General features: G+C 54.2%; 1 protein-coding gene across 1 annotated transcript; it reads left to right on the forward strand.

The window, feature by feature from the left end:
• Positions 1-980: 980 nt before the first annotated feature.
• Positions 981-16,600, forward strand: GRK3 (G protein-coupled receptor kinase 3). Its single transcript, XM_070951388.1, has 21 exons — positions 981-1,093; positions 3,960-4,036; positions 7,791-7,864; positions 9,309-9,410; positions 9,586-9,660; positions 9,971-10,032; positions 10,678-10,729; positions 11,035-11,126; positions 11,720-11,819; positions 12,313-12,391; positions 12,634-12,764; positions 13,179-13,273; positions 13,560-13,667; positions 13,915-13,981; positions 14,323-14,423; positions 14,724-14,790; positions 14,979-15,074; positions 15,332-15,494; positions 15,798-15,934; positions 16,021-16,134; positions 16,439-16,600. The coding sequence occupies exons 1-21, from the start codon at positions 981-983 to the stop codon at positions 16,598-16,600; spliced, it is 2,067 nt and encodes a 688-aa protein (XP_070807489.1).
• The last annotated feature ends 4,158 nt before the right edge of the window (positions 16,601-20,758 follow it).

Here is a 20,758-nt window from a genome sequence, read left to right on the forward strand (position 1 = left end):
CGAAGTTAAATTTCCCCCCCAATTATCTGATACTTAAGACTTCAAAAGAGGGAGCCAGGGACGCTGCTATGGCAGGACCTTCAGCCTGAGCCTGAAATGCCCTCCAGCTGTTGGAAACATGAGGCAATTCTTTCTTCCGCACAATAAAATGAATGCAATTAGAATTGGGCTCATTGTTTTATTCAATTATTTTCAAATTCACTTACTTGAAACGGGAAACAAGGAAAATCACTCGCCTGACTGGGGTCCACAGCATTCTTTTATTCCTTCTCAATGATATTTTATTCAATGCGCCAACCAACCACGTGACTAATACCCCATTTGGTTCCTTCCATTACCTCAGGGACGCTGCTTGTCGCCCCCTGAAAGGCGGCTTCCGGGCTCCAACGGCTTGGAACCCCGACATCTGCCCGTCCCCGAGAGCAGCGGGCCTCTTTAGAGGGCTTGGGGGGCAAGCGAGCCAAAGCAGCCGCTCAGCGGCTTCGGGCAACGGAGGAGGCCGGGCAGGTCGCCGAAGGCTCGCTCAGGTGCGCCTCGCGCCCGGGGCTGAAAGGGGCCGCCTGGGATCCTCCGCTCCGCCCCGCCCCTCCCGCAGCCACCCCGGGGCTCCCTCCCCGCCACCCCCCCCCCGCGCTCCGCCTCGCCCGCCGCGGAGACGCAGCCCAGCGCCGCAGCTCCAAGGACGCCGCCGCCGCCGCCGCCTCCTTCCCGAGCGGTCGGGCGAGCAGGTCGCGAGCCGCCGGCGTGCAGTCGCGCGAGGAGCCGCCGCGCCGGGCCGTTGCGCCGAGGACGATGCCGGGACGGCGGGGCGCAGCCCTCCGCAGCCCCGCCGCCTAAGCCCGGTGCCGGCTGCGCTCGGCGGGGCGCCCTCCTGAGCGGCGGCGGCGGCGGGCGATGGGGCGGGCCGGGAAGGGCGCGGGGCGGCGCGGCGGGTAGCCGGGCGGCGTTGGGTGGCCCCTGGGCCCGCGGGCCCCGCCAAGATGGCAGACCTGGAGGCGGTGTTGGCGGACGTCAGCTACCTCATGGCCATGGAGAAGAGCCGCAGCTCCCCCGCGGCCCGCGCCAGCAAGAAGCTCGCCCTGCCGGAGCCCAGGTGAGGCGGCGCGGCCAGACCCTCTCCCCCCAGCTTCCGCCATCTTTCCCTCTGGTGCCGGCGAGGAGGGGAGGGGAGGGGAGGGCTGGCAGCCCCTTCCCCAAGTCGGAGCATCCCTCCCCCCATCCAGGCACCCTTCATTCACCCCCCCCATGAGGAGCAAAAAGGCCCTTCCAAAGAGCCCCCCCAGGCTCTGTCAGGCTTGTTGAACTGCAGTCTCCACCCCCCTCCCATATGGAACTACCCCCCTTCACCCTGGGAGCATCTGTCCTTGAGCATTGTGCCCAAAAGGGGGCTCCCGTGGGGGGCATGTGCCAGGTCTCCAGGTGGCACTGCACCCCCTCCCCAAAATTGGCCTGAGCAGTCTGCTGCTTTCAATCTCCCGCTGTCCCTTTGCATGTGTCAGGGTGGATGTGGAGGTATCGTTTCATTTGGGGGGCTAAACCTGACCCCTGGCCGACTTTTCCTACTCTGGGGAATGTGGAAACAGTGGAGTGACCCCCTAATTCATGGTGGTCTTCTCCCTGACTTGGAACTCCTTTGGAGGCCTCTCTGGATCCCCGGATGGCCCCTGCCAAGTGCTGGCGGTGGAGCCGACCTCTTGCCCCAAGACCTGTTGGCGGGGTTGATCCCTCACGCTAAGCCATAATTTATGGCTCATCAGCGGTAAAGGCTGGCTTCAAACCCAACCTGTGAAGCTGAAACCCAACAAGAGGTCCTTGGGTGGTACGTGGGGCTCTGACCTTTGGGGCTCTCTTTTTACCACTGCCCCCCCACCCAGTTCTAGAGTTGGGGTCGTCCTCAGGGGAAGGGTCCTGTCTCTGGATTCCCAGCTAAGAGATCCATCCTGCATTCTTAGCCAGATTGTGGTAAATTTGGTGGCTGTTTGCTAAGCCTGGCCTGACATCCGGCAACCAGGCTCCCTGCCGGAGCCCCGGCTGAGTGTCTTGGCTTTGTTCACTGCGGTGGACCAGAGAAATCCTCTCCCAAAGAAATCCGAATGGCCGAACTGTGGGATGAGCCTTGGAGGGCCCTTTCCTCAAGCCAGTCTCTGCGGCGGAAGTGGGCTCTGTGGCCCCGGAGAATCCCTCCAGGAGCAGCAGAGGCAAAGACGGGGGGATTCTGGGAGTGAAGTCCGCACAGCTTAAAGTTGCAGAGGTTGAGAGGCGCAGCTGAATGTCTCATAATTGACTCTCATCAAGAAATGAAAGAAGGAGGTTGAGGGGTTTTCAAAACTCCACTCAGACAAAATGTCCCATCTGTATTATTTATATTTTCTGCAGCAAGAGCGCTGGGTTGCTTTTTTTTCTTGCCAATCAGCAGAACAGGAGTTCTTCTGTGGCTTTTAAAAATAATGTCTATTAAATGAGCATTCAAAGGTATGGCAGACTAGCTGTCATTTGGCCAGCGAGACCAACGGTAGGAGCAGTGGGCATTCCTTGATGGGGGTGGGGGGAGGTTCAGCTTGTCTGTGACAGCACCTGCTCGCTGGTGGGGAGGCCCCAAGAATGGGTGCTGAGAAGGAGCCCCTCATCTGCTTAAGAATTGGGAGTCAGGATGGGTTTGGCTGAAATGTCTGCTGTAAATTTGCTTCTTTGCACTCTCTGAGAGGTGACTGGGAGGGGGGGGGTGAGGGGGGTGCCTCTGGATGGCCTGGTGCAGCCCAGGGAAGAGTGGAGTCAGGCGCCCACTTAGGGCTCCCCTGGGGCACGTCTGGGGGGCACGAGGCACTTCTGCTTGGCTCTTGCAGGCTTAATGAGGGAGGATGCAGCCTTAATTGTCTTTGTTTCCTCCTCCTGCCTGATGCAAGGGAGGCTTAGAAGAAAGCATTTATTTAGCCTTGCAAGCTAAGCAAGGGGTGGGCCATGAGTGAAAGCAGCCCTCTTCCTCTCAGGGTGTAGCTGATGGTGTTTGTGTTTGAGCAGCAGAGCTCACCCGGAATCTAATTCAAAGGAGAAAAATGGTCTCCCTCCCCGGCTTCCTAAAATCCCTGGCCCACATTTGCTCGTGCCTTTAGCTGCTGTTCCTCTGCCGCCACTCCGAATGAGGACCGGCCTTTAGGAGGCTATGGGAACGGACGTCCCTTGAGGAGGCTGTGGAAGGCCCTTCCTTCCCTGGGGAAAGCCTCCCAGGCCAGCTGGGGCTGGGGTGAGGAGTAGCCCTACAGAAGGGCAAACCGCACTTCAGGAAAGGCCCCTGTGTCTCGGGTGTCTTTTACACTAGCCGAGATGTGGCCCATTGAGTTGGCTGAGCTCTGCCTCCTGGAGCTGGGATGCCCCTTGCGATCTCCTGTTCCCACGGAGGTCTTCTTTGCCCTGGCACCCATGGCGGCCTGGAGAGGGAAGTGATGGTTTAGCGCTGGAGTGCAGGGAGGGCGGAGATGCTTTGCCCACCCTAAGAGTTTGGACCGTGGCTGCTCAGCCCTGGCACCAGTGGAGAAACCCTGGTTTAGGTGCCTCTTGCTCCCGCGATTGTGAGGCTGGCGAACACGAGATCGAACTCTGATCAATGAGTGCAGCTCCAGCAGGTGGGAAGAGACTTCAGGACAGGCAGAAGAAGGGAGCCTGCCTGTCTTCCGGCTAGGTTGCCTGTTCTGCAGCATCATTTTTAGGCTTTGTAATTTTTCGGTATGTCTCGAATGTTGTTCTCTTGATTGGATTAGGACAGGAGAGGATCCTTTGCAGACACCCCTGCAACCACACAAAGTGACTAGGGATGGCTTAATGAGGGACTCGGGGGGGGGGGGGCTGCGGGGGTCTTGTGGCCCTGTTAGCTGTGCAGTGTTCCCCTCGCACAACCCCTGAGTCCGCCTTTACTCCTTCCAGAGACAGCCGGGAGTAATCCTTTCCTTCTTTCTGCCTTTCAGCATCCGCAGTGTCATGCAGAAGTATTTGGAGGAGAGGGGAGAGCTGACCTTTGACAAGGTCTTCAATCAGAAGATCGGTAAGTCTTGGAGTGAGTTGGGGTCCGAGGTCATGCAGGGCGAGTTGGAGGAGAAGCCGTGGCTCTGCTGGGATCACTGGGGAGCAGAGGCAAAGCCGAACCTCCAAGCACCTCAGAGGAGTGATTGTGCCAGGCTCCAGAGGCCTGAGCTTGCTGGGTGGCCCCCTCTCTTGCCAGCAACACGCACAGACCCTCGTGCAGCTGAGCTGCTCTACAGGCACTCTGGCCAAGCCTTTCTGCTCTGCCCAGCTGTGGCGGCTCCTTCACCAGCCTCCCCCAGCAGGATGGCAGTGCCCAAACGGGCAACTCTACTGCAGAGCCGGACCCTTGCCTGCCCTTTGCCTCCGAGATTTTGCTGGCAGCGGCTGAAACTTCCTGGAGGGGGGAGCCTGCTGTGGGACTGTGGGGGTTCGTGTTGCACGGCCTTCCTGCCTGTGGGGGTGACAGGCGGTGCTTGCTGAGTGGTGGCTTTCTGTGGTGGGGGGGTTCCTCCAGCAGCTCAGTTTGTGGAACTCCCGGGAAGGCTTTGCCCTTAGAAGTGTAAACAACGCCAAACAGATGCCGAATCGGAGTGTCATGCTCGCAAAGCCAAATCTCTAAGCAGGCTTTGTGGATAATCCAGGCAATTGCTCCGGGCGCTTCTCTGTATTTACTGATCTTCAAACGGGGAGATTTTCCCCATTTCAGTCTTGTTCCAGTATGATTAGATTGAGATTGAAGAGATCCTGGCCTGGCGGTGAGACGGGACCTTGAAGCCTTTTCTGGCGCACCTGGAAAAGACGAAACCTTGATTGGTATCTTAGGTCAGGTGCTCAGATTTGAAAGTGGCCCTTGCCATGGTTTTCTATATGCCGACATTCTCTAAAGATGCTTGTTTTGGTCAGGGGAGTCACTCACGGGAGAACGATTTAAAAGTTGGCTTGGACTTTGAAATGCTTATCAAGGTTTTGGCAGCTGCTTGTTGTCGATGGTCAGAGGGTGAAAAGTGACTGGTAGTGCTTAACTTAACACCTCCCCCCCCATCTTTACACTAAGAGGATAGGGGCTCTTAAAAGGATGTTTTGAAAATGTGAAACCTTTTAAAATTAGCTGCTGCTTGCTTGTCCGGGAGAAGATAATCGTTCATCTTGAAAAGGCTGAAGAAGAAGCTGCTGAGCAGATTGTGGTGGTGTTACCTTGTCGGTTGTATTGGGTAGCACCACTTGTGGGTTCTGGCTAGGCCCTGTTGAAGGCAATGAGGGACAGGAGGAAGGGAGGCCAGCAACACAATAGTCGGATAACAGAGCCTTAACTAGAAGCGTAATCCGAGAAAGCCAGTGAGCCTCCCTTGACTCTCTGTGGTTCTCATGCAGGTAAGAGGGAGGTGGGGGGAAGCACCTTCAGGCTTGCAAGATTCTGATGCCGCAACCTTGTAAAAATGTAGCATTAGCACGCATGATGCTGGTTTCCTAGTCTGGTCTACCTTGAAGGGCTGCTAGGCAGGCAGGGACCTGTGAGCAACCCCATTTAGGAGGCCAGGTGTGGTGGCCGTAGCTGACTGGGAGCCTCTGCTGGCCTCATTGCCACATTTTCAAAAGTTGAGTCTGTCTGTGCCTACTTGGCGGTTGGGACAACAAGGCAGAAGACACGGCCTTCTAAAAAAAGACAATGTAGAGGAAACCCGGCTGCTAAATGAAGGAAGCAGATGTGAAAATAAAATGTGTTTAAAAATAGTCCTGGCATTTTGGTAAAGGACGCTCATCGAGACTCATCTGTTGATTAATCAGCTCTCCTCCTTTCCAGACCATAGAAGGTCAAAGCGGTCCAGGCAGTTCTGCCCAGTCCGTTGTTCACAAAAAGGAACCAAAGCAGGGGTGAAATCCAGCAGGTTCTGACAGGTTCTGGAGAACCGGTAGCAGAAATTTTGGGTAGTTCGGAGAACTGGCAAATACCACCTCTGGCTGGCCCCAGAGTGGGGTGCGAATGGAGATTTTGCAGTGTCCTTCTGCCACGCCCACCAAGCCACACCCACCAAGCAATACCACGCCCATCCAGCCATGCCCACAGAACCGGTCATTAAAAAATTTGGACTGTCATGATGAGCCTTGTGGTCCACCCCCTCCCCCGAGGGCCACAGGTTGCTCACCTGCAGAGGCTCACCTATGTTAGGAAAAAGGGTGGCCCATTTGAGATGACTTTTGTTTCCATATAATGTTTGTTTTATTGAATTAGCTTGTTTAATCATTCATTGTTTTCATATTTTAGATGGGGGAGATTGCACTGTTTTCGTGTGAATTATTCCATTTATTAATATGCAGTGGATGCCTTGGGGGAGTAACCCAGAAAGACCACTTACAAACTCAGACAGGACGAATAAGCGTCCAAGGCTGGAGACCAGAAACGCTGAGGATTTTTTTTATCAAAAGGGGTCGGAGTGTTTTATTGACCCCCAGTGCAGAGAAAGTCCTCAAATAGCTCAAGGATGGAGCCCGGTGTTAATGGAGGGCAGCAGATTCTGCTAATTATTCCATCCTGGCCCAGAGATATACACCTATATTGAGAAGCCTTGCCAAGAAAATGCAGTATTTTCCCCACAAATATTTACTTTTGCTCTGCAAACAAAGCTTAGGCTGCCCCTGAATCCATCAGCAAATGTCAGACGTTGCTTCATGGGAGCTTGGCTTGTGTCCTCCTCAGTCCTTCCCCAAACGATTCTGCTCTCGGTGGCTTTGTGTCTCTGGGGCTAATCGGCCCTGTGCAAGGAAGGGGCTTGTCTGGATGACTCACCAGGCAGGGTGACTCAACCGCTTTGATGTTGTTACTGTAGTGGCTGACGTGGGGATGGAGCCGCCGTTCGGGGTGGGCTGAGGGCAACCGGAGGCCAAAGCGCCAGGGAGGCCCCTGAACTGGCATCGCGGGGAACAATTGCCCAGGAGGGATTGCCATAGGAACGGCCTCTCGCCTCTCTCCGCTTGGAAAAAGGGCGACTTGGCAGCCGGTGGAAGCTTGGAGGGCAAGCCCTGCTGTGTCCTGATCCAGGTCATCTCGGCCACAACGGCCTTTTTCCAGCCTCAGCCAGACTTTGGGGCCAGGCTGCCCAAAGGGTTTTGAGCCAGGAAGAAGCGGCAGACTCCGTTTCATTTCACCATAATAAAAATCAAATTACTCGTTGGTCATCCTCACCCTGGCCTGCCCTGGGTTGATCTCCGCTCTCGACAATGTCCTCCTTAACGGTTGTATTAAGAGATCGGACTGAGGATCCCTGTTGGGTGGTCCTTGGGAGCTGCAGCCGCCTGTGCTTGGTGGGGCTAGGCAGGGCCCCCTCCTTGGCCAAATGCAGAGAGAGAGAAAGGCCGGGATGTGGGTTGGCATCTCTGGGATGGCTGACAGAGGTGGCACTTCGGGCTGGCATTTCAGTAGAGATGCCCTCACGAGTCTCGGTGAAGGCTTCTCTGCGATTTATTTCCATTCCGATGGTGTGTAGGTAGCGTTTCCCCTCCTCTGATTTCCTTCTTAACATCCCGTCTCCTGCGGAGGGAAGGTGCTTCTCCTCTTCCAGTCAGTGGCTGCCTATTTGTGGCACTGCAGCTCCTCACAAGCTCCCAGCCATCTCTGTGTGTCATGGCTCTGACTTCTGGGGCCATTTAGTCCCTTTCCTGGAGGGACAGACACGGGAGATCACAACTGGTCCCCCGGATGGGTTTTGAGGTGTCCTGCCTGGGATCAGGTCTTCTGCTTCTCTCACAACTATGACCGAGGTTTGTTTGCCTCCTAGGATTCCTGTTGTTCAGAGATTTTTGCCAGAGTGACGTCGACGAAGGCATTCCGCAGCTGAAGTTTTACGAAGAGGTGAGACGGTGCGCCCGGGAAGCTGGGTTTTTTTTTTAAAAAAGTGAAGATTTAAGGAATTGGTGGAGTAATGGCACATTTAGGCACTGAGTAAATCTGATCAGAGGACTTTGTTGCAAGGAGCAGAGATCCTCCACGCTCATCTGTGCCTCCGTGAGTCACATGGCAACGTATGTTTTGAGGAGTGATTCACCCCAGCTGTCAGGTAACAGGGGGGGGGATTTCTCAGGATGGCTTTCAAGATGTTGTGTAGCCTGGTCTTGAGTTCTGCAAATGCTCTCTGTGGATGGCAGCCCCCTCCACCCCCCCTGGAAGGCTGCCGATCGAGTCCGTTCCACTGCACCCGGTGGGACCTGCTGCACCTGTGAATTGCACGACTGTCTTCCAGAGGTCCCAGGCTTAGTTCTGGAAAAGGAGCATCTGGAGGAGTGCTGGCCTTGCTTAGAGTCGGCACCCTGGAGAATGCCAAGCGCTGACCTCAAGCGCAAAGGGTTGCATTTGCGGTCTGAAGGTGTAGGAAACCCTCAGGATGTGGGCATTTTCGGGCTTGGTGTGTCCTGAATGGTTGGTAGGTGGGTTCAGGCTGCCTGCAGTGCCCTCTCCACAGAACCCAGAGGGACATGGGTTGGGAAATGCCAGGAGGGCTCTCTGCTGGGATGTGGGCCATTCCTCCTCAGAGGTCCTTAATTACAAGCTAAGCAATGGGGTCAGCTCCAAAGGTTCGGTGGGCAAAGACGATGCAGCCGTTCCCCAATGACTGGAATCAAGCAGCCCTTCCTTGCCCCCCCCCAAAAAAGCTCCTCCTCCCCATCTCTGCGTAGCCACAGACCTGATGCAAACACCGACCGGACTTTTCCATGGAAACTGATTAGAGGAATAAGCAGATGGAGCTGAGTCCGTTTTAAGCTAAGAGGCTTGATGGTCACTTGAGAGCCTCCGGCCTGTCCTCCAGAGCAAGGAGAGCTTCTAGGGTGTTCCCAAAATAGTCCAGGGTGGGTCAGAAAGGGCGGCATCATTTGGCGGGGGGGTGTCTGGCCAGACTAGCAGATCTCTGGCTGTCTGGAGGAAGAGCGTGAAACGGTTCTTTGCGAAGGCAGCCTTTGGCCGCTCAGCTGATTATGGCCCCAGAGAGACCAGCCCTTTTAGGGTTCAGGATGTGCACCCTCCGGTCCTTCAAAACGACTCTCCAGCCCGGAGCCCAAGCACAGCAGAGTGCAGCTCTGGGGTCCGCTGGGTTAACCCCCCTTCCTTCCCTCCCTCCCTCCCTTCCTTTCAAGGGGATTTCATTCTTGAAACTCATTTTCCAAAGACGTCTCCCACCCTGGCTTTTCACTCCTAATCGGCAGCCCTCCCAGGGGGACCCAGAAGCGCTCCCCACCTGTGGTCAAGAAGGGGCCTTGGGAAAAGCCTGGCCTTGACCCCTTAGCCCTGTTGGGTCTTGCAGATCAAAGAGTACGAGAAACTGGATTCCGAGGAGGATCGACTCATCAGGAGCCGCCAAATCTACGACGCCTTCATCATGAAGGAACTGCTGTCCTGCTCCCACGTGCGTATGGGCAGCTGGGCACAGGGAGGTCTGCCTCCTCGGTCCCTGGGGGAATCCGCTTGGCTTGGGGCGGTTGGGACTGAAGAGAGGCGCCCCAGTCGCGCTGCAAATGTTCTCAAGTGTTTTCTGTCCCCCCAAATAGCTGGATGAATAAATACGAGCCTTTTCCCTGCAGCCCTTTTCAAAACAAGCCGTCAGCCACGTGCAGACCCGCCTGGCCAAGAAGCAGGTCCCGATAACCCTTTTCCAGGTGAATGTGAGATTTGCTTAATGACCATTGTGATAAATCCCTGGGCCAAAGTGACTCACTGGGCAGAAAGCGAGGAACGGTTAAGATTTGGTTCCAGAAGAGAGGTGGACTCAAAGTCTAGATCAGCGTTTCCCAATTTGATAGTCTTAAAATGTATTGAATTCTGAAGCCCATCATCCTCAGCCAGTACAGACATAGCCCCAAGGGATTCCCCAGATTAGGGAAAGTTGATTTTAATCTTGGGTTTGTGGTATGGAAGCCAGTGTGGTTTGGATAGTTGCAATATTCTTGGCTTTCCCCCCCCCCATAGCCCTACTTAGAAGAAATCTGTGACAGCTTGCGAGGAAGCATCTTCCAGCTGTTTCTGGAAAGGTAGGGCTTGGGGGGTGTCTTCCTTCTCTGCAGCCCCCCTCCCCCATGGCCCTTGGGGGTCTCTGCAGGATCAGCTCAGGAAGGAGGAAATGGCCGCTGGGGATGAGATGCTTTGCGTGTTGTGGGAGGGTGTAAGATGTAGCTCAGCTGGGGGAAATCTCAGTGGACCTTCTCCAATGTGGGGCCCTTCCAGAAATCTGGGGGCTACTTGCACCCCAGTCGTTTTGTGCAAAATGAACAACTGTAACCGTTGTGTTGTACTGGGGAGGCTCTACAAAGAGACTTTTCAGAAATAAGCACTCTCTTGTTTTTTAATTAAAAACAAGGCTATTGAGTTTTCTGAATTACAGTGTTCGGTTTTCCCCCCCCTCAGGAGTTATTTCAGCACTTTTTAAAATGCATTTCAAATAGAATCTTAGGGGATTAGGAAATATGGAAGCTTGATGTTATTTTGGCAGCGATTTTTACTGGAACCTCTCCTGCCTTTTAGAAGAAGAAGCATAAGCAACTCTTGCTAAAGCTCTGATTTTAGGAAAAAACAGCTGATCAAGGGACCTTCATAAACTCAGAAACTCATCTTAGGAGAAAGTTTTGTTTTTATTGTGGTTGTGGACTATAACTTTTCCCCCTCTTTCTTATTTCCAGTGATAAGTTTACAAGATATTGCCAGTGGAAAAATGTAGAGCTGAACATTCACGTAAGTATTTTCTGACCTTTGAGGTGTGTTCCTGGCATTTTGCTGGATGTTCTGTGCAGGTGTATAAAATCAGGGATGGGCAGAGTCGTCGCTGAGGGTTGTATAAACAACATCTATCTTAGGGGGGCTCAATGTGATCCAGAAATATTTATTAGCCAAGTACTAATTTGGGGTGACCCCACAGAGTTCAATCGGCCTTAAGTGTTCCACATGTAATTGTGCTTTGCAATGTTTTAATGTCCCTGTGAAGTTGAGCAGCTCAGGGGGTTGAATGGTTCTACGTTGTCCCCCTCTCCTCCCCACAGCTGACCATGAATGACTTCAGTGTCCATCGGATTATCGGGAGAGGCGGCTTTGGAGAAGTCTACGGCTGCCGTAAAGCAGACACAGGGAAAATGTCAGTTGCATTGCCTGCGTGTATGATGAGAGAAACGTGTATTGTCCCAGACCAAACCATTAAAAATCGGAGGGGTTGGGGGGTTACTGCCTTATGCGTTTAATCCCCCCAGGAAGATTTTCTCTTTGAAAGGACATCTTCCCTTCTTGTTTGAGTTGTGCTTCAAGCGTGGCCCATATGTTTTTTTCCCAGTTTTTACGCTGAAAGCCTGAAAAGGCAACCGGTTGCTTAACTGTGGGAAGGCTGGTTGCTCTGGAGCTGCCCGCATGGACTCACTCCTTGCAGTCAGCAGCCAGAAGCTTTGTGAGCAGGAGCCCTGCGAAGGGCACGGGGGCCATGCGCAGCTTCTGGGGAGCTCCCTTGGGCACGGCCGCTGGTCAGGACAAGGCAGCCCGAACTCTGAATGGAGAGCACGGTTGCTGTGCCTGAGAAGAAATCCCCGGCTTTAATCCTTTCAATTCATAAACCAGCAAATCGCAGAGCGAGTCCTGGGAGGCACCTGGGAGCAAGCGAGGACGCAGCGCTGCCCTTTTGGTTGGAAGGGAGGCTTTTGTGGCCTGGGGTGGCCTTAGCCTCTCTGTGCCACTTTTTAGGTACGCCATGAAATGTTTGGATAAGAAGCGGATCAAGATGAAGCAGGGGGAAACCTTGGCCTTGAATGAACGCATCATGCTCTCCCTCGTCAGCACCGGGGTGAGTTGCAGCACGGGGAAAAAGGGGGGGAGGCGCTTTCTTACCCACGGTGGCTGATCCGCAGTGGACCTGTGTGGACGTACCAAGGGCTCTTGTGGAAAAGCTGCAGCCTCTTTGGAGCAGTTGGCAGGAGAACATCTGAAGATCTTCTGCAGGAATCCTGGGAGATCGTGGAGCTAGGACGCCGCCATTGGGGCCCCGGTTTGGTCAATCCATCTGGAGCTGGGCAGGCATGTCGAGAGGCAGGGAGAAAAAAATGGCAGGGGTCTTCCCCTCAAGGCCGCCCGGCCAGTCCGTCTCCTTCCATGCCCGGCTAAGGGCCTCTATCCTAGTGGGTGGGTGGCGGTCCATTGTGCCTGGGGTCCTGTGAATGGCTGCTGGATTCCCCTGCCTCTTTCGGGCCAGCCGTTCTCCCTGAGAAGGCGCAGATCTCTTGAGGTATGGGGGGGCTCTTTGCATTGTGCCAATTTCTGTCTTCCCCCCACCTTCCAAGGACTGTCCTTTCATTGTGTGCATGACGTACGCCTTCCACACGCCTGACAAGCTGTGCTTCATTCTGGACTTGATGAATGGTAAATGAGTGGGGGGGAGGTTTCTGCCTCGGTCTGCTGCAGGCCACCAAGGGGTGCGTGTGTCTCTTGGACACGCGCAGAGAAGAAGGGCCAGGGCACAGAGGATGCCACCGCAGGGCCTCTCTGTGGTGGTCCGTGAAGGCCGTCCCAAGGACTCCAGCAGGGCAGGGTCACAAGACAGCTTGAATCTGGGATTTTCCGCCCAGAGAGCAGCTGCTGAGGTTGGACCTTCTTGGCCTTAGGTGGAGACTTGCACTACCACCTCTCCCAGCACGGGGTCTTTTCGGAGAAGGAGATGCGCTTCTACGCCACCGAGATCATCCTTGGGCTGGAACACATGCATAGCCGCTCCGTGGTCTACCGGGACCTGAAGGTAACTCCTGCCGGGAGGTCGCCAGGGGGGCCGAGGCAGGGCACCGGGGGCTTTGCAGAATGCCCTCTGTGACCAGCATCATGTCCCCGAAGAGGGCTCGTCCCGGGCACCCCTCGTTACGGCCAAAACGGAAGTGGGAAGAAAGCGGCAGGATTGTGTTGGAAGCGGCGGCTGTGACGGTGTCTCCACAGGCCCCGTTTGCCAAGGGAGCTCTCTTTGGAGCCAGTGCTGGTTAGTAGCAAAGGCTGCCAGGTTCTGGGGCTTTACAGACCCTCTTCTTGAACCGGAGCTTCGTCCATCTCCCCTTGGGATGTCCCAGCGAAGGCTCCTCTGCGTCTGCCCTTGTCCTTGTCTGGCTCCTGCACCTGGCTGCTTGCCTCCCAGAGTCACAGGTGCCTCCTGGTTTCTCTCTAGCCAGCAAACATCCTTCTGGATGAACATGGCCACGTGCGGATCTCCGACCTGGGCCTGGCTTGTGATTTCTCCAAGAAGAAGCCCCACGCCAGCGTGTGAGTGGGGACGCAACACCCGCGTGTGACGTGCTGTGCAGGGGAAGCCCACCAATGCTTCCCAATGGCTTAGACCGAGCCCTGAGTTCAACTGACCCCCTCAGCAGCTGCCCCTGGGCCCTTTCTGTGGGCCATGCCAGAGTTGGAGCCTGGGGCCCTTTGGTTAAGGAAGGAGGCCACTCCCCCTGTTCTGCTCCGAGGGGTCGGCCCAAGCCTTGCCCGGCCCGCCGAGTAGTGGCCTTGGTCTCTTCTGCCGACCCCTCCCGTGTTTGCATCCCTTTTCCAGTGGAACTCATGGCTACATGGCTCCAGAGGTGCTGCAGAAGGGAACGGCCTACGACAGCACGGCCGACTGGTTCTCCCTGGGCTGCATGCTGTTCAAGCTTCTCAGAGGGTGAGTCCGGCCCCCTCGGACTGGCTGAGCCTTCTCGGGTGGGATGTTGTGCTGAGGCAGGAGAGGACGTAACCTGGGTTTATGACTGGCTAAAGATACATTTCTTGGAAGGGAGGAAAGTTACTGTTGAGTCCTCCAGGAGACGAGTAGCTCCGTGTTAATGTATAAGATTCATCATTTTCCCCCTCTGCCCTGCTGAATCCCTGTGTGTGCCTCCTCCTCCTTTTCCTCCTCCCTCTCCCTGCAGGCACAGCCCTTTCAGACAACACAAAACCAAAGACAAGCACGAGATTGACCGCATGACGCTCACCGTGGTAAGTGGGCTCGCAGGGAAGCCGCCTCGTACGTTCCGTGTGTGGCCTGCTCAGCGGCTTCACCCAGCAGCACGGGAACAAAATAAGCCAGCAGCAAGATGCAGTTCATTCCATTGTATTCTGGGGCTCCAAAGCTTTTCCTCCAAGGAAATCCAGATAAAGCCACGGGCTCCACCCTGGATGTGCTGCAGCTTCAGTTCTCCCACCTTGGGGAAGGGGCTTTGGAGGGGGGAGTTTGACCCTGGAAGCCTTGCGGTGCACTCCGGGCTCCACTGTTGCGCTTGGGAGATCCGCGTCGCAGGGGAGGTTCCGGTCCCAGAGCGTCTCTGCTTTCTTCCCAGAATGTGGAGCTGCCAGATTCCTTTTCCCCCGAACTCAAGTCTCTCCTGGAGGGGCTTCTCCAGCGGGATGTCACGAAGCGGCTCGGCTGCCAAGGTGGTGGGTGAGTCCCCACTGGACAAGTGGAGGAACAAGGACTGTGGGAGTCCAGTTGCCTGCCTGTCCTGTCAGGTGGATCCTGGCACTGCGGTTGGATTGGATTGGATTGGATTGGATTGGATTGGATTGGATTGGATTGGATTGGATTGGATTGGATTGGATTGGATTGGATTGGATTGGATTGGATTGAAGAGATCCATTTTTCCCACTGCCGGGCTGAATGCGGCCATTCAGGGTAGGAGATGGGCAGCTGTGAGGCTTTGGGGCTATGAAGCTCAGTTTGCGTTTGTGCTTCATCCCGCAGTGCCCAGGAGGTCAAGACTCATCCTTTCTTTCAAGGAATTGACTGGCAGCACGTTTACCTGCAAAAGGTGAGCCCAGCAGTGGCCCTTCAGTGTCAGGTACCCCGTTACCCGAGATCCTGAATGAACACTTTCCTGGTCCCTGATTGCCAGATCTGAGCCCGATTGCTGAGACCTGGTTTATGTTGGAGCTTCCGATGCCAAATAGATAAAGGCCCGGATTTTCCTTTGTAACTCTGCTCTCCTTGCTTTGCCAGTACTCCCCGCCCCTGATCCCCCCCAGGGGAGAAGTCAACGCAGCAGATGCTTTCGACATTGGCTCCTTCGACGAAGAGGACACAAAGGGAATCAAGGTGGGCAGGGGGCGGCCCCCTTCTGCAGGTCTCCACAGCCTGTCTGGGGGCGTCTCATAAAGGATAAGGCTGGTACGGCATTGGGCATCCGCTACTACCTCAGCCTTACGTGGTGGAATGAAGACTGTTTAAGGCCAGGGGCCTCTTGAGGGCTGGCGTGCCGGTTTGCTCCTCGATGTGCTGCGGACGAGCTGCGTGTCGCTTGCAAACCAGGGGATGGTTCTGGAAGCGAATCCTTCCTCTTCTCTCCCTACCAGCTGCTGGATTGCGACCAAGAGCTCTACAAGAACTTTCCCCTGGTGATTTCTGAGCGCTGGCAGCAGGAAGTGGCCGAAACAGTGTTCGAGGCGGTGAATGCCGACACGGACAAGGTGGAGCTGCGGAAGCGAGCGAAGAACAAGCAGCTGGGCCATGAGGAAGGTACCCCTCGGCTCGGCTGCCCCAAGGACCAGGCTGCCACTCTCCATGGGCAGGGTGGGCCACTGAACTGCCTCCTGCCCAGGAATGACAAAACTGTAACTGCTGGGCTTCTTGGCCAGTTGTGCGTTCCTTAAGAAGTGTATGCCCAGCCTTGGCAGTGGTTCTCTCACTGGGCAGTGTCTGGCACCCCCGCCTCAACTCAGGGTCAGCCCATCCCAGCCATGCCAGCTGTGGGGGGTGTCCTGAAGGGAACCCTTCTGTCTTCCCCACTCATGGCAGCTTCCCTTCCCCCCCCCCCGCCAGATTACGCTCTGGGGAAGGACTGCATTATGCACGGCTACATGCTGAAGCTGGGGAATCCCTTCCTGACGCAGTGGCAGCGGCGCTACTTCTACCTCTTCCCCAACCGGCTGGAATGGCGAGGAGAAGGAGAGTCCCGGGTGAGTGGCCCCCCACCCCCCGCCTCCCCCTGCCTGCCCTGCCTGCCCCCAGGCTGGGCAACCTCTGGATTCCTTTCGCCCCTTAGCAAAACCTGCTGACGATGGAACAGATCCTGTCGGTGGAGGAAACGCAGGTCAAGGATAAAAGGTGCATCCTGCTCCGAATTAAAGGAGGGAAGCAATTTGTCCTGCAGTGCGAGGTAACTGGGGTGGGGAGGGGGGTTTATTCCTTGGGAGGGGCTTTGGGGCTCTTACGCCATCAGGAGGTTGAGCTGCTGAGAGAGTGACACCGTTTCCTTCCCTCGCCTGACCTCTCAGCCTTGTTAGCCAAACACCAAGTTGGGTTTGTTGGAGAAGAGCCACAGTTTGGGGTGGAGGCAGCATCCGATGGTTTGCGTGGCAGAGTTGGTGGGTTCGCTCTGTCCTGGGGGAGCCAATCCTCCTGGGGGCTGAGTGTCGACGATCTCTCTGGTGGGAGCTGAAGCCTCCTCTGCTTCCCCCTAGAGTGACCCTGAGTTCGTGCAGTGGAAGAAAGAGCTGACGGACGCCTTCACGGAGGCCCAGAAGCTGCTGCGAAGGGCCCCCAAGTTCCTAAACAAGTCCCGTTCTGCGGGGGTGGAGCTCACCAAGCCCCCCCTGAGCCATAGGAACAGCAATGGCCTGTAACGGCTGGTGGGGAGGAGACCGGCTGGTGAGCCCTGCTGCCCCAGAGCCGGGTCCTGCAAAGGGCAGGGGCCGGGCAGGGAGAAGCGCAAGGGGCATGCGCTCTGCCAGGCGATGTGGCCCGAGGGAGATGCTGCTGCCCGGCCTGGAGGAGCCCAGCCGTCTGGCCCTGGCATCGTGGACGGCTCCCGCCTGCTTCGTGTTTCAGCCTGGGCCAGGGATGGTGCTCTGGACCTTTGGGGCAAGGTAGTGCTTCCCTGGCTGCATCCATCTGGCCGAAGAGACCTCTGGGCCTCCCTGGGGCCCTTTACACACACCGATCAACTGAACTCGACATGTTTTGTGTGGCTTCCAGTTTTCTGCTGCTGCTGCTGCTGCTGCTGCTTCTTTTCGGCAAAAGTGACTCTGGACTCTCGTTCCGTCTCCCTCACCGGCTGCTCTGCCCGTCCTGCCAGTGTCTGCCGTGGGCTCTGCTTCTCTGACCTTGGCTTGGACTGGTGCAAGTAGAAGTAGAAGCTGGGGAGATTCGGTGATTGTGCTGCACTTGTGTGTGTGTGTTTGTCTGCCTGTCTTCCTCTTCTCACACCACTGTTGCCAGGGAGAGCCACAGGATGAATGCCACGGTGACTCCTGACTTGGTGGCACTTTTAAAAAACACTTTAAACGAATCCAGTAATTAGAGGTGGAGCATGTAAACACTGGACTGAGCCTGCAGGCAGCTCGGTGGCCTGGCTCAACTCTCCTGCGGTTTCAGGGTCTGTCCTCCTGATGCGTCCGTCCCCTCGCGACTTGGTCTTGGGAGCCTGGGGTCTATTAAGGAAGGGGCTCAGAGCAGCTTGCATTGGCAGGCCCAAGGACCCTTCCTCTCCTTGGGAAGGCAAACTTGGAGCTCCCTTCAGCAGGGTGCAGTTGGTAGCTGTGTACACCTAGCTGCTCGCTTGTGGCAATTGTGAAAGTTTAAAAAAAGTTGTTCTTGCAAGGGGCCACCAGAGAGACCCCGAACTCTAGAATTGCCACATGGTTTGAGGGTGAATTGGCTGGTGTGATGGCACCATGCCAGCTCTCATCCCCCTTCCCCCCTCCAGTTTTGCTTGGGTTTAGTGGAAGTTTGTAGTTCTAAATCCCTCTTTATACCAGATGGAATTGGAAAATGCTTTCCAGGGGCCTCTGCAACACCCCTATTGCATGTGTGCGTCTGCTGGCCCTGAGCAACAGAGCCACCGGCCTCCCCTGCTCTTCTGTGTCCTGGAGGGGCTGCAAAGGAACGGGGCGGCGGGCGAGGGGGGCAGGATGATGAAGCAGGGGCCAGAGGGAAACCAGCTTTTCTTTGCCTCTCGTGGTCAATTCAGGCACCAGAGAGCCCTTCAGTTGAAGAGCTGGGCTGTGTTTAAAAGCTGAAGGCTCTTTGTGAGTTTGTATTTTTAAACAAAACTGACATTACAGTGTTTGTTCAAGAACAGGAGGGGCCCCCTTTGGTCATCAGCTCCGTGTCGGTCCAGCTGGCCAGGAGTTTGGCAGCCTGGCGCAAACCAGGCAGGGACTCCCTTCCCCTCCGGGCTCGGCTCCCTCGATTCCTTCCTTCTGCCAGAGAGGGTCTGTCAGGTGGTTGCCTGTCAGGATGCGTTGTCGCTGGGTTTTAGCCACATTTCAAGGGTGGTTTTTCTCCCCCAGAGAGTTTTGTCAGGCGGAAGAGGCGAGTTGGTTGCTTTTAAGGGCCTGGGGAGAACCGGAAAAGGCTGTGCTGTGTTGTGCTGCTGAAGGCCCTCATCTCAGGGTGGCCCAGATTAAGCCGTTGTTCAGATTAGCCTAGATATTTTAGGGGTGTGTGTGTCTGTGTCTGAGTGTGTGTGTGTGTGTGTTCATTCCAGAGGCAGCTGAGAGAGAGAGGTGATCAAGCTATGGAGCTTCAGAGCTGTTACCCTCCAGGTTGTCTGAGAAGTTTGTGTTTGGGTGAAAATCCCAGTTCGGCTGCTGCATATTCACTCTAAGCCATTTCATTTTCCCCGATGCACCGTGGGTGAGGGGGTGTCTGGTTGCATTTAAAACCCCAGGAGGTTGGGCAAGAATTCCTCCTCCTTTCATAGCTGTTAAATAACAGCGAGGGGCCTCATAGAGGCATGCTTGATCAATTATTATAATAATACGAATTATTATCAACTTACTAATGCTAATTAGTAAAGAAAGCATTTCCTTAGGGCATTTGATTGGTGGAAGATGGGAAATAAATTCTGAAAATTGCAATTTACAGTTTTCCCCCTTTTGGCAATGCGCTGCTATATTAGAGATCTGTTTTAGAGCACCTTAACCATCTTGAATTAAGATATACGCATACTCTCTTTGAACTCTGCTGTAGAGAGAGAAGAACTTCTAGTTAAAAACAGCTAAGAAATGTTGGGACGATATACATTTTTGGAGATCTTAAGATTACATTGCTTACTTTCAGTATTACACAAAATGGGAGAAATATATCTAAAAACACTGAAAAATGTATGCATATCCAAAAGATCATAGAAATTTTTTGTGCCTGCTGTTATATTCCATGATGTAAATATTACGTGGTTTAGCACTACTGAATATTAGAGCATCTAATAATTTGTTATTTTTTTAAAGTGTTAAACTAATAATCAAAGTTTTATTTTGGTACAACATTAAGTTACTTTTATCTTCAGAAATATTTTTAAAAATCTGAGAATTATGTTTTAACTAAAAGGCATTTTCATGTTATTTATTTTTAAGTCTGGACATCTTGGTTTATTTAATTCCCTGTACAATTTTTTCTTCATCTTCTGTACGTTATTTAAATAATAAGGATCCTTTTCCAGTTGGGTTCAATAACTTTTTATTACAGTTTTCATAAACTTGCTTTCAAGCTGGATTTCCTTTGTCCAACCATCCCCAATAAAACAAGTTCAGAGAAAAAGGACCCCTCTGGCTTCAGGTGTCATGTGAACACACGGGCCTTTTCACAAGTGGGGCCGTGTCCCAGATTGTGGCGTTGGTGCTTAGCCTGCAGATTTGCCAGGCTGGGCAGATTGGCTCTTGAATGCCAGTCTGCAGAACCAAGCCTTGGCAGGGTCACACCTGGCCTTCAGGGAGAAGTGAGAGGCAACTGCCTTCCATGCTGCTATGGAGAAGATGCGATGGGAAATCTCATGAAGTCCTTAGGAGGGCAGCTCAGCTGGTGCAGTCAGAAATTCCGCTTCTGCGATTCTTATCAAAGCAAAATTGCCAGAGGACAGAAAAGAAAGGACTTTGCAGCTCCAGGCCAGCGGATTGGATAGTAATTCCCAGCCTGCCTTTGAACATCTTGCAGTAGAGCCTCTTCCCGTCTTGAACCAACTAAAGATGATCCAGTGTGTTTATTTTTCAACAATTCTGCCGTGTGTATTTAAGCATGATGGAGCGTTGGTATTTGGGGCTGCGTCCCTTTCCTTGACCAGGTGAGGAAAAGAGTTCCATCTTGAGGTGAACAGGATCAGGAGGTTCCTGGCTTCAGATGGTTGCCTGCTTAAGGTAGAAAAGAGCCCTGGAGAGTTTTACATAAATTTCTCTTCACCCAAAAGTTCATATCTGCTGCCATCTATTGGATATTTTTTTTAAAAAAAAAATCACATTTTCACATGAAAATGAGTGAGGATGGGAACCTTAGAGGACTGAGAGCATAATGACCACCCGCAAAGTCCCCTTGTGGCATTTGCCTGCAGATGTCCTTGATGAGGAAGGCTCCTCCCCCAGGGTCTTCTATGGGGCTATTGACGTTTGCCCCTGTGAGATTAGGAGACGGTTGCCAGTTTCCTATTGCTGCCCTCCGTGGGCCATCTTCTGTGCGATTCATCCCATTGGGGACACCTGGCTGGCCATTCTGGGACATTGGAGATGACACCAGGAGGCCTTTGGCCTGATCCACCAGGGTTGCTCTTGTTCCCATCAGAGATTCAGGCCATTTGCTTAGTTTGGTGTTTTTCAGTAGCCGAGTCACAGATCCTTGGTCCTTTTGAACCAGGTCCTGAGGTTGAGCAACGTCCCGATTGTGAGCATGACGCTTTGAATGGAGGGACAGCAGCTGGTAGCCAGTTGCGCTGTTGGATCGGCTCCCCCCAAATTCTTCAGACATTCCTCCCCAAAAGCAAGTGACGGCTTAGTTTTTCAAGGTATCCAGTG

The sequence above is a fragment of the Pituophis catenifer genome, unplaced genomic scaffold (assembly GCF_029215685.1).
Source record: "Pituophis catenifer annectens isolate HBS135680 unplaced genomic scaffold, rPitCat1.0.hap2 SCAF_10, whole genome shotgun sequence".
In the NCBI taxonomy this organism is placed as follows: domain Eukaryota; kingdom Metazoa; phylum Chordata; class Lepidosauria; order Squamata; family Colubridae; genus Pituophis; species Pituophis catenifer.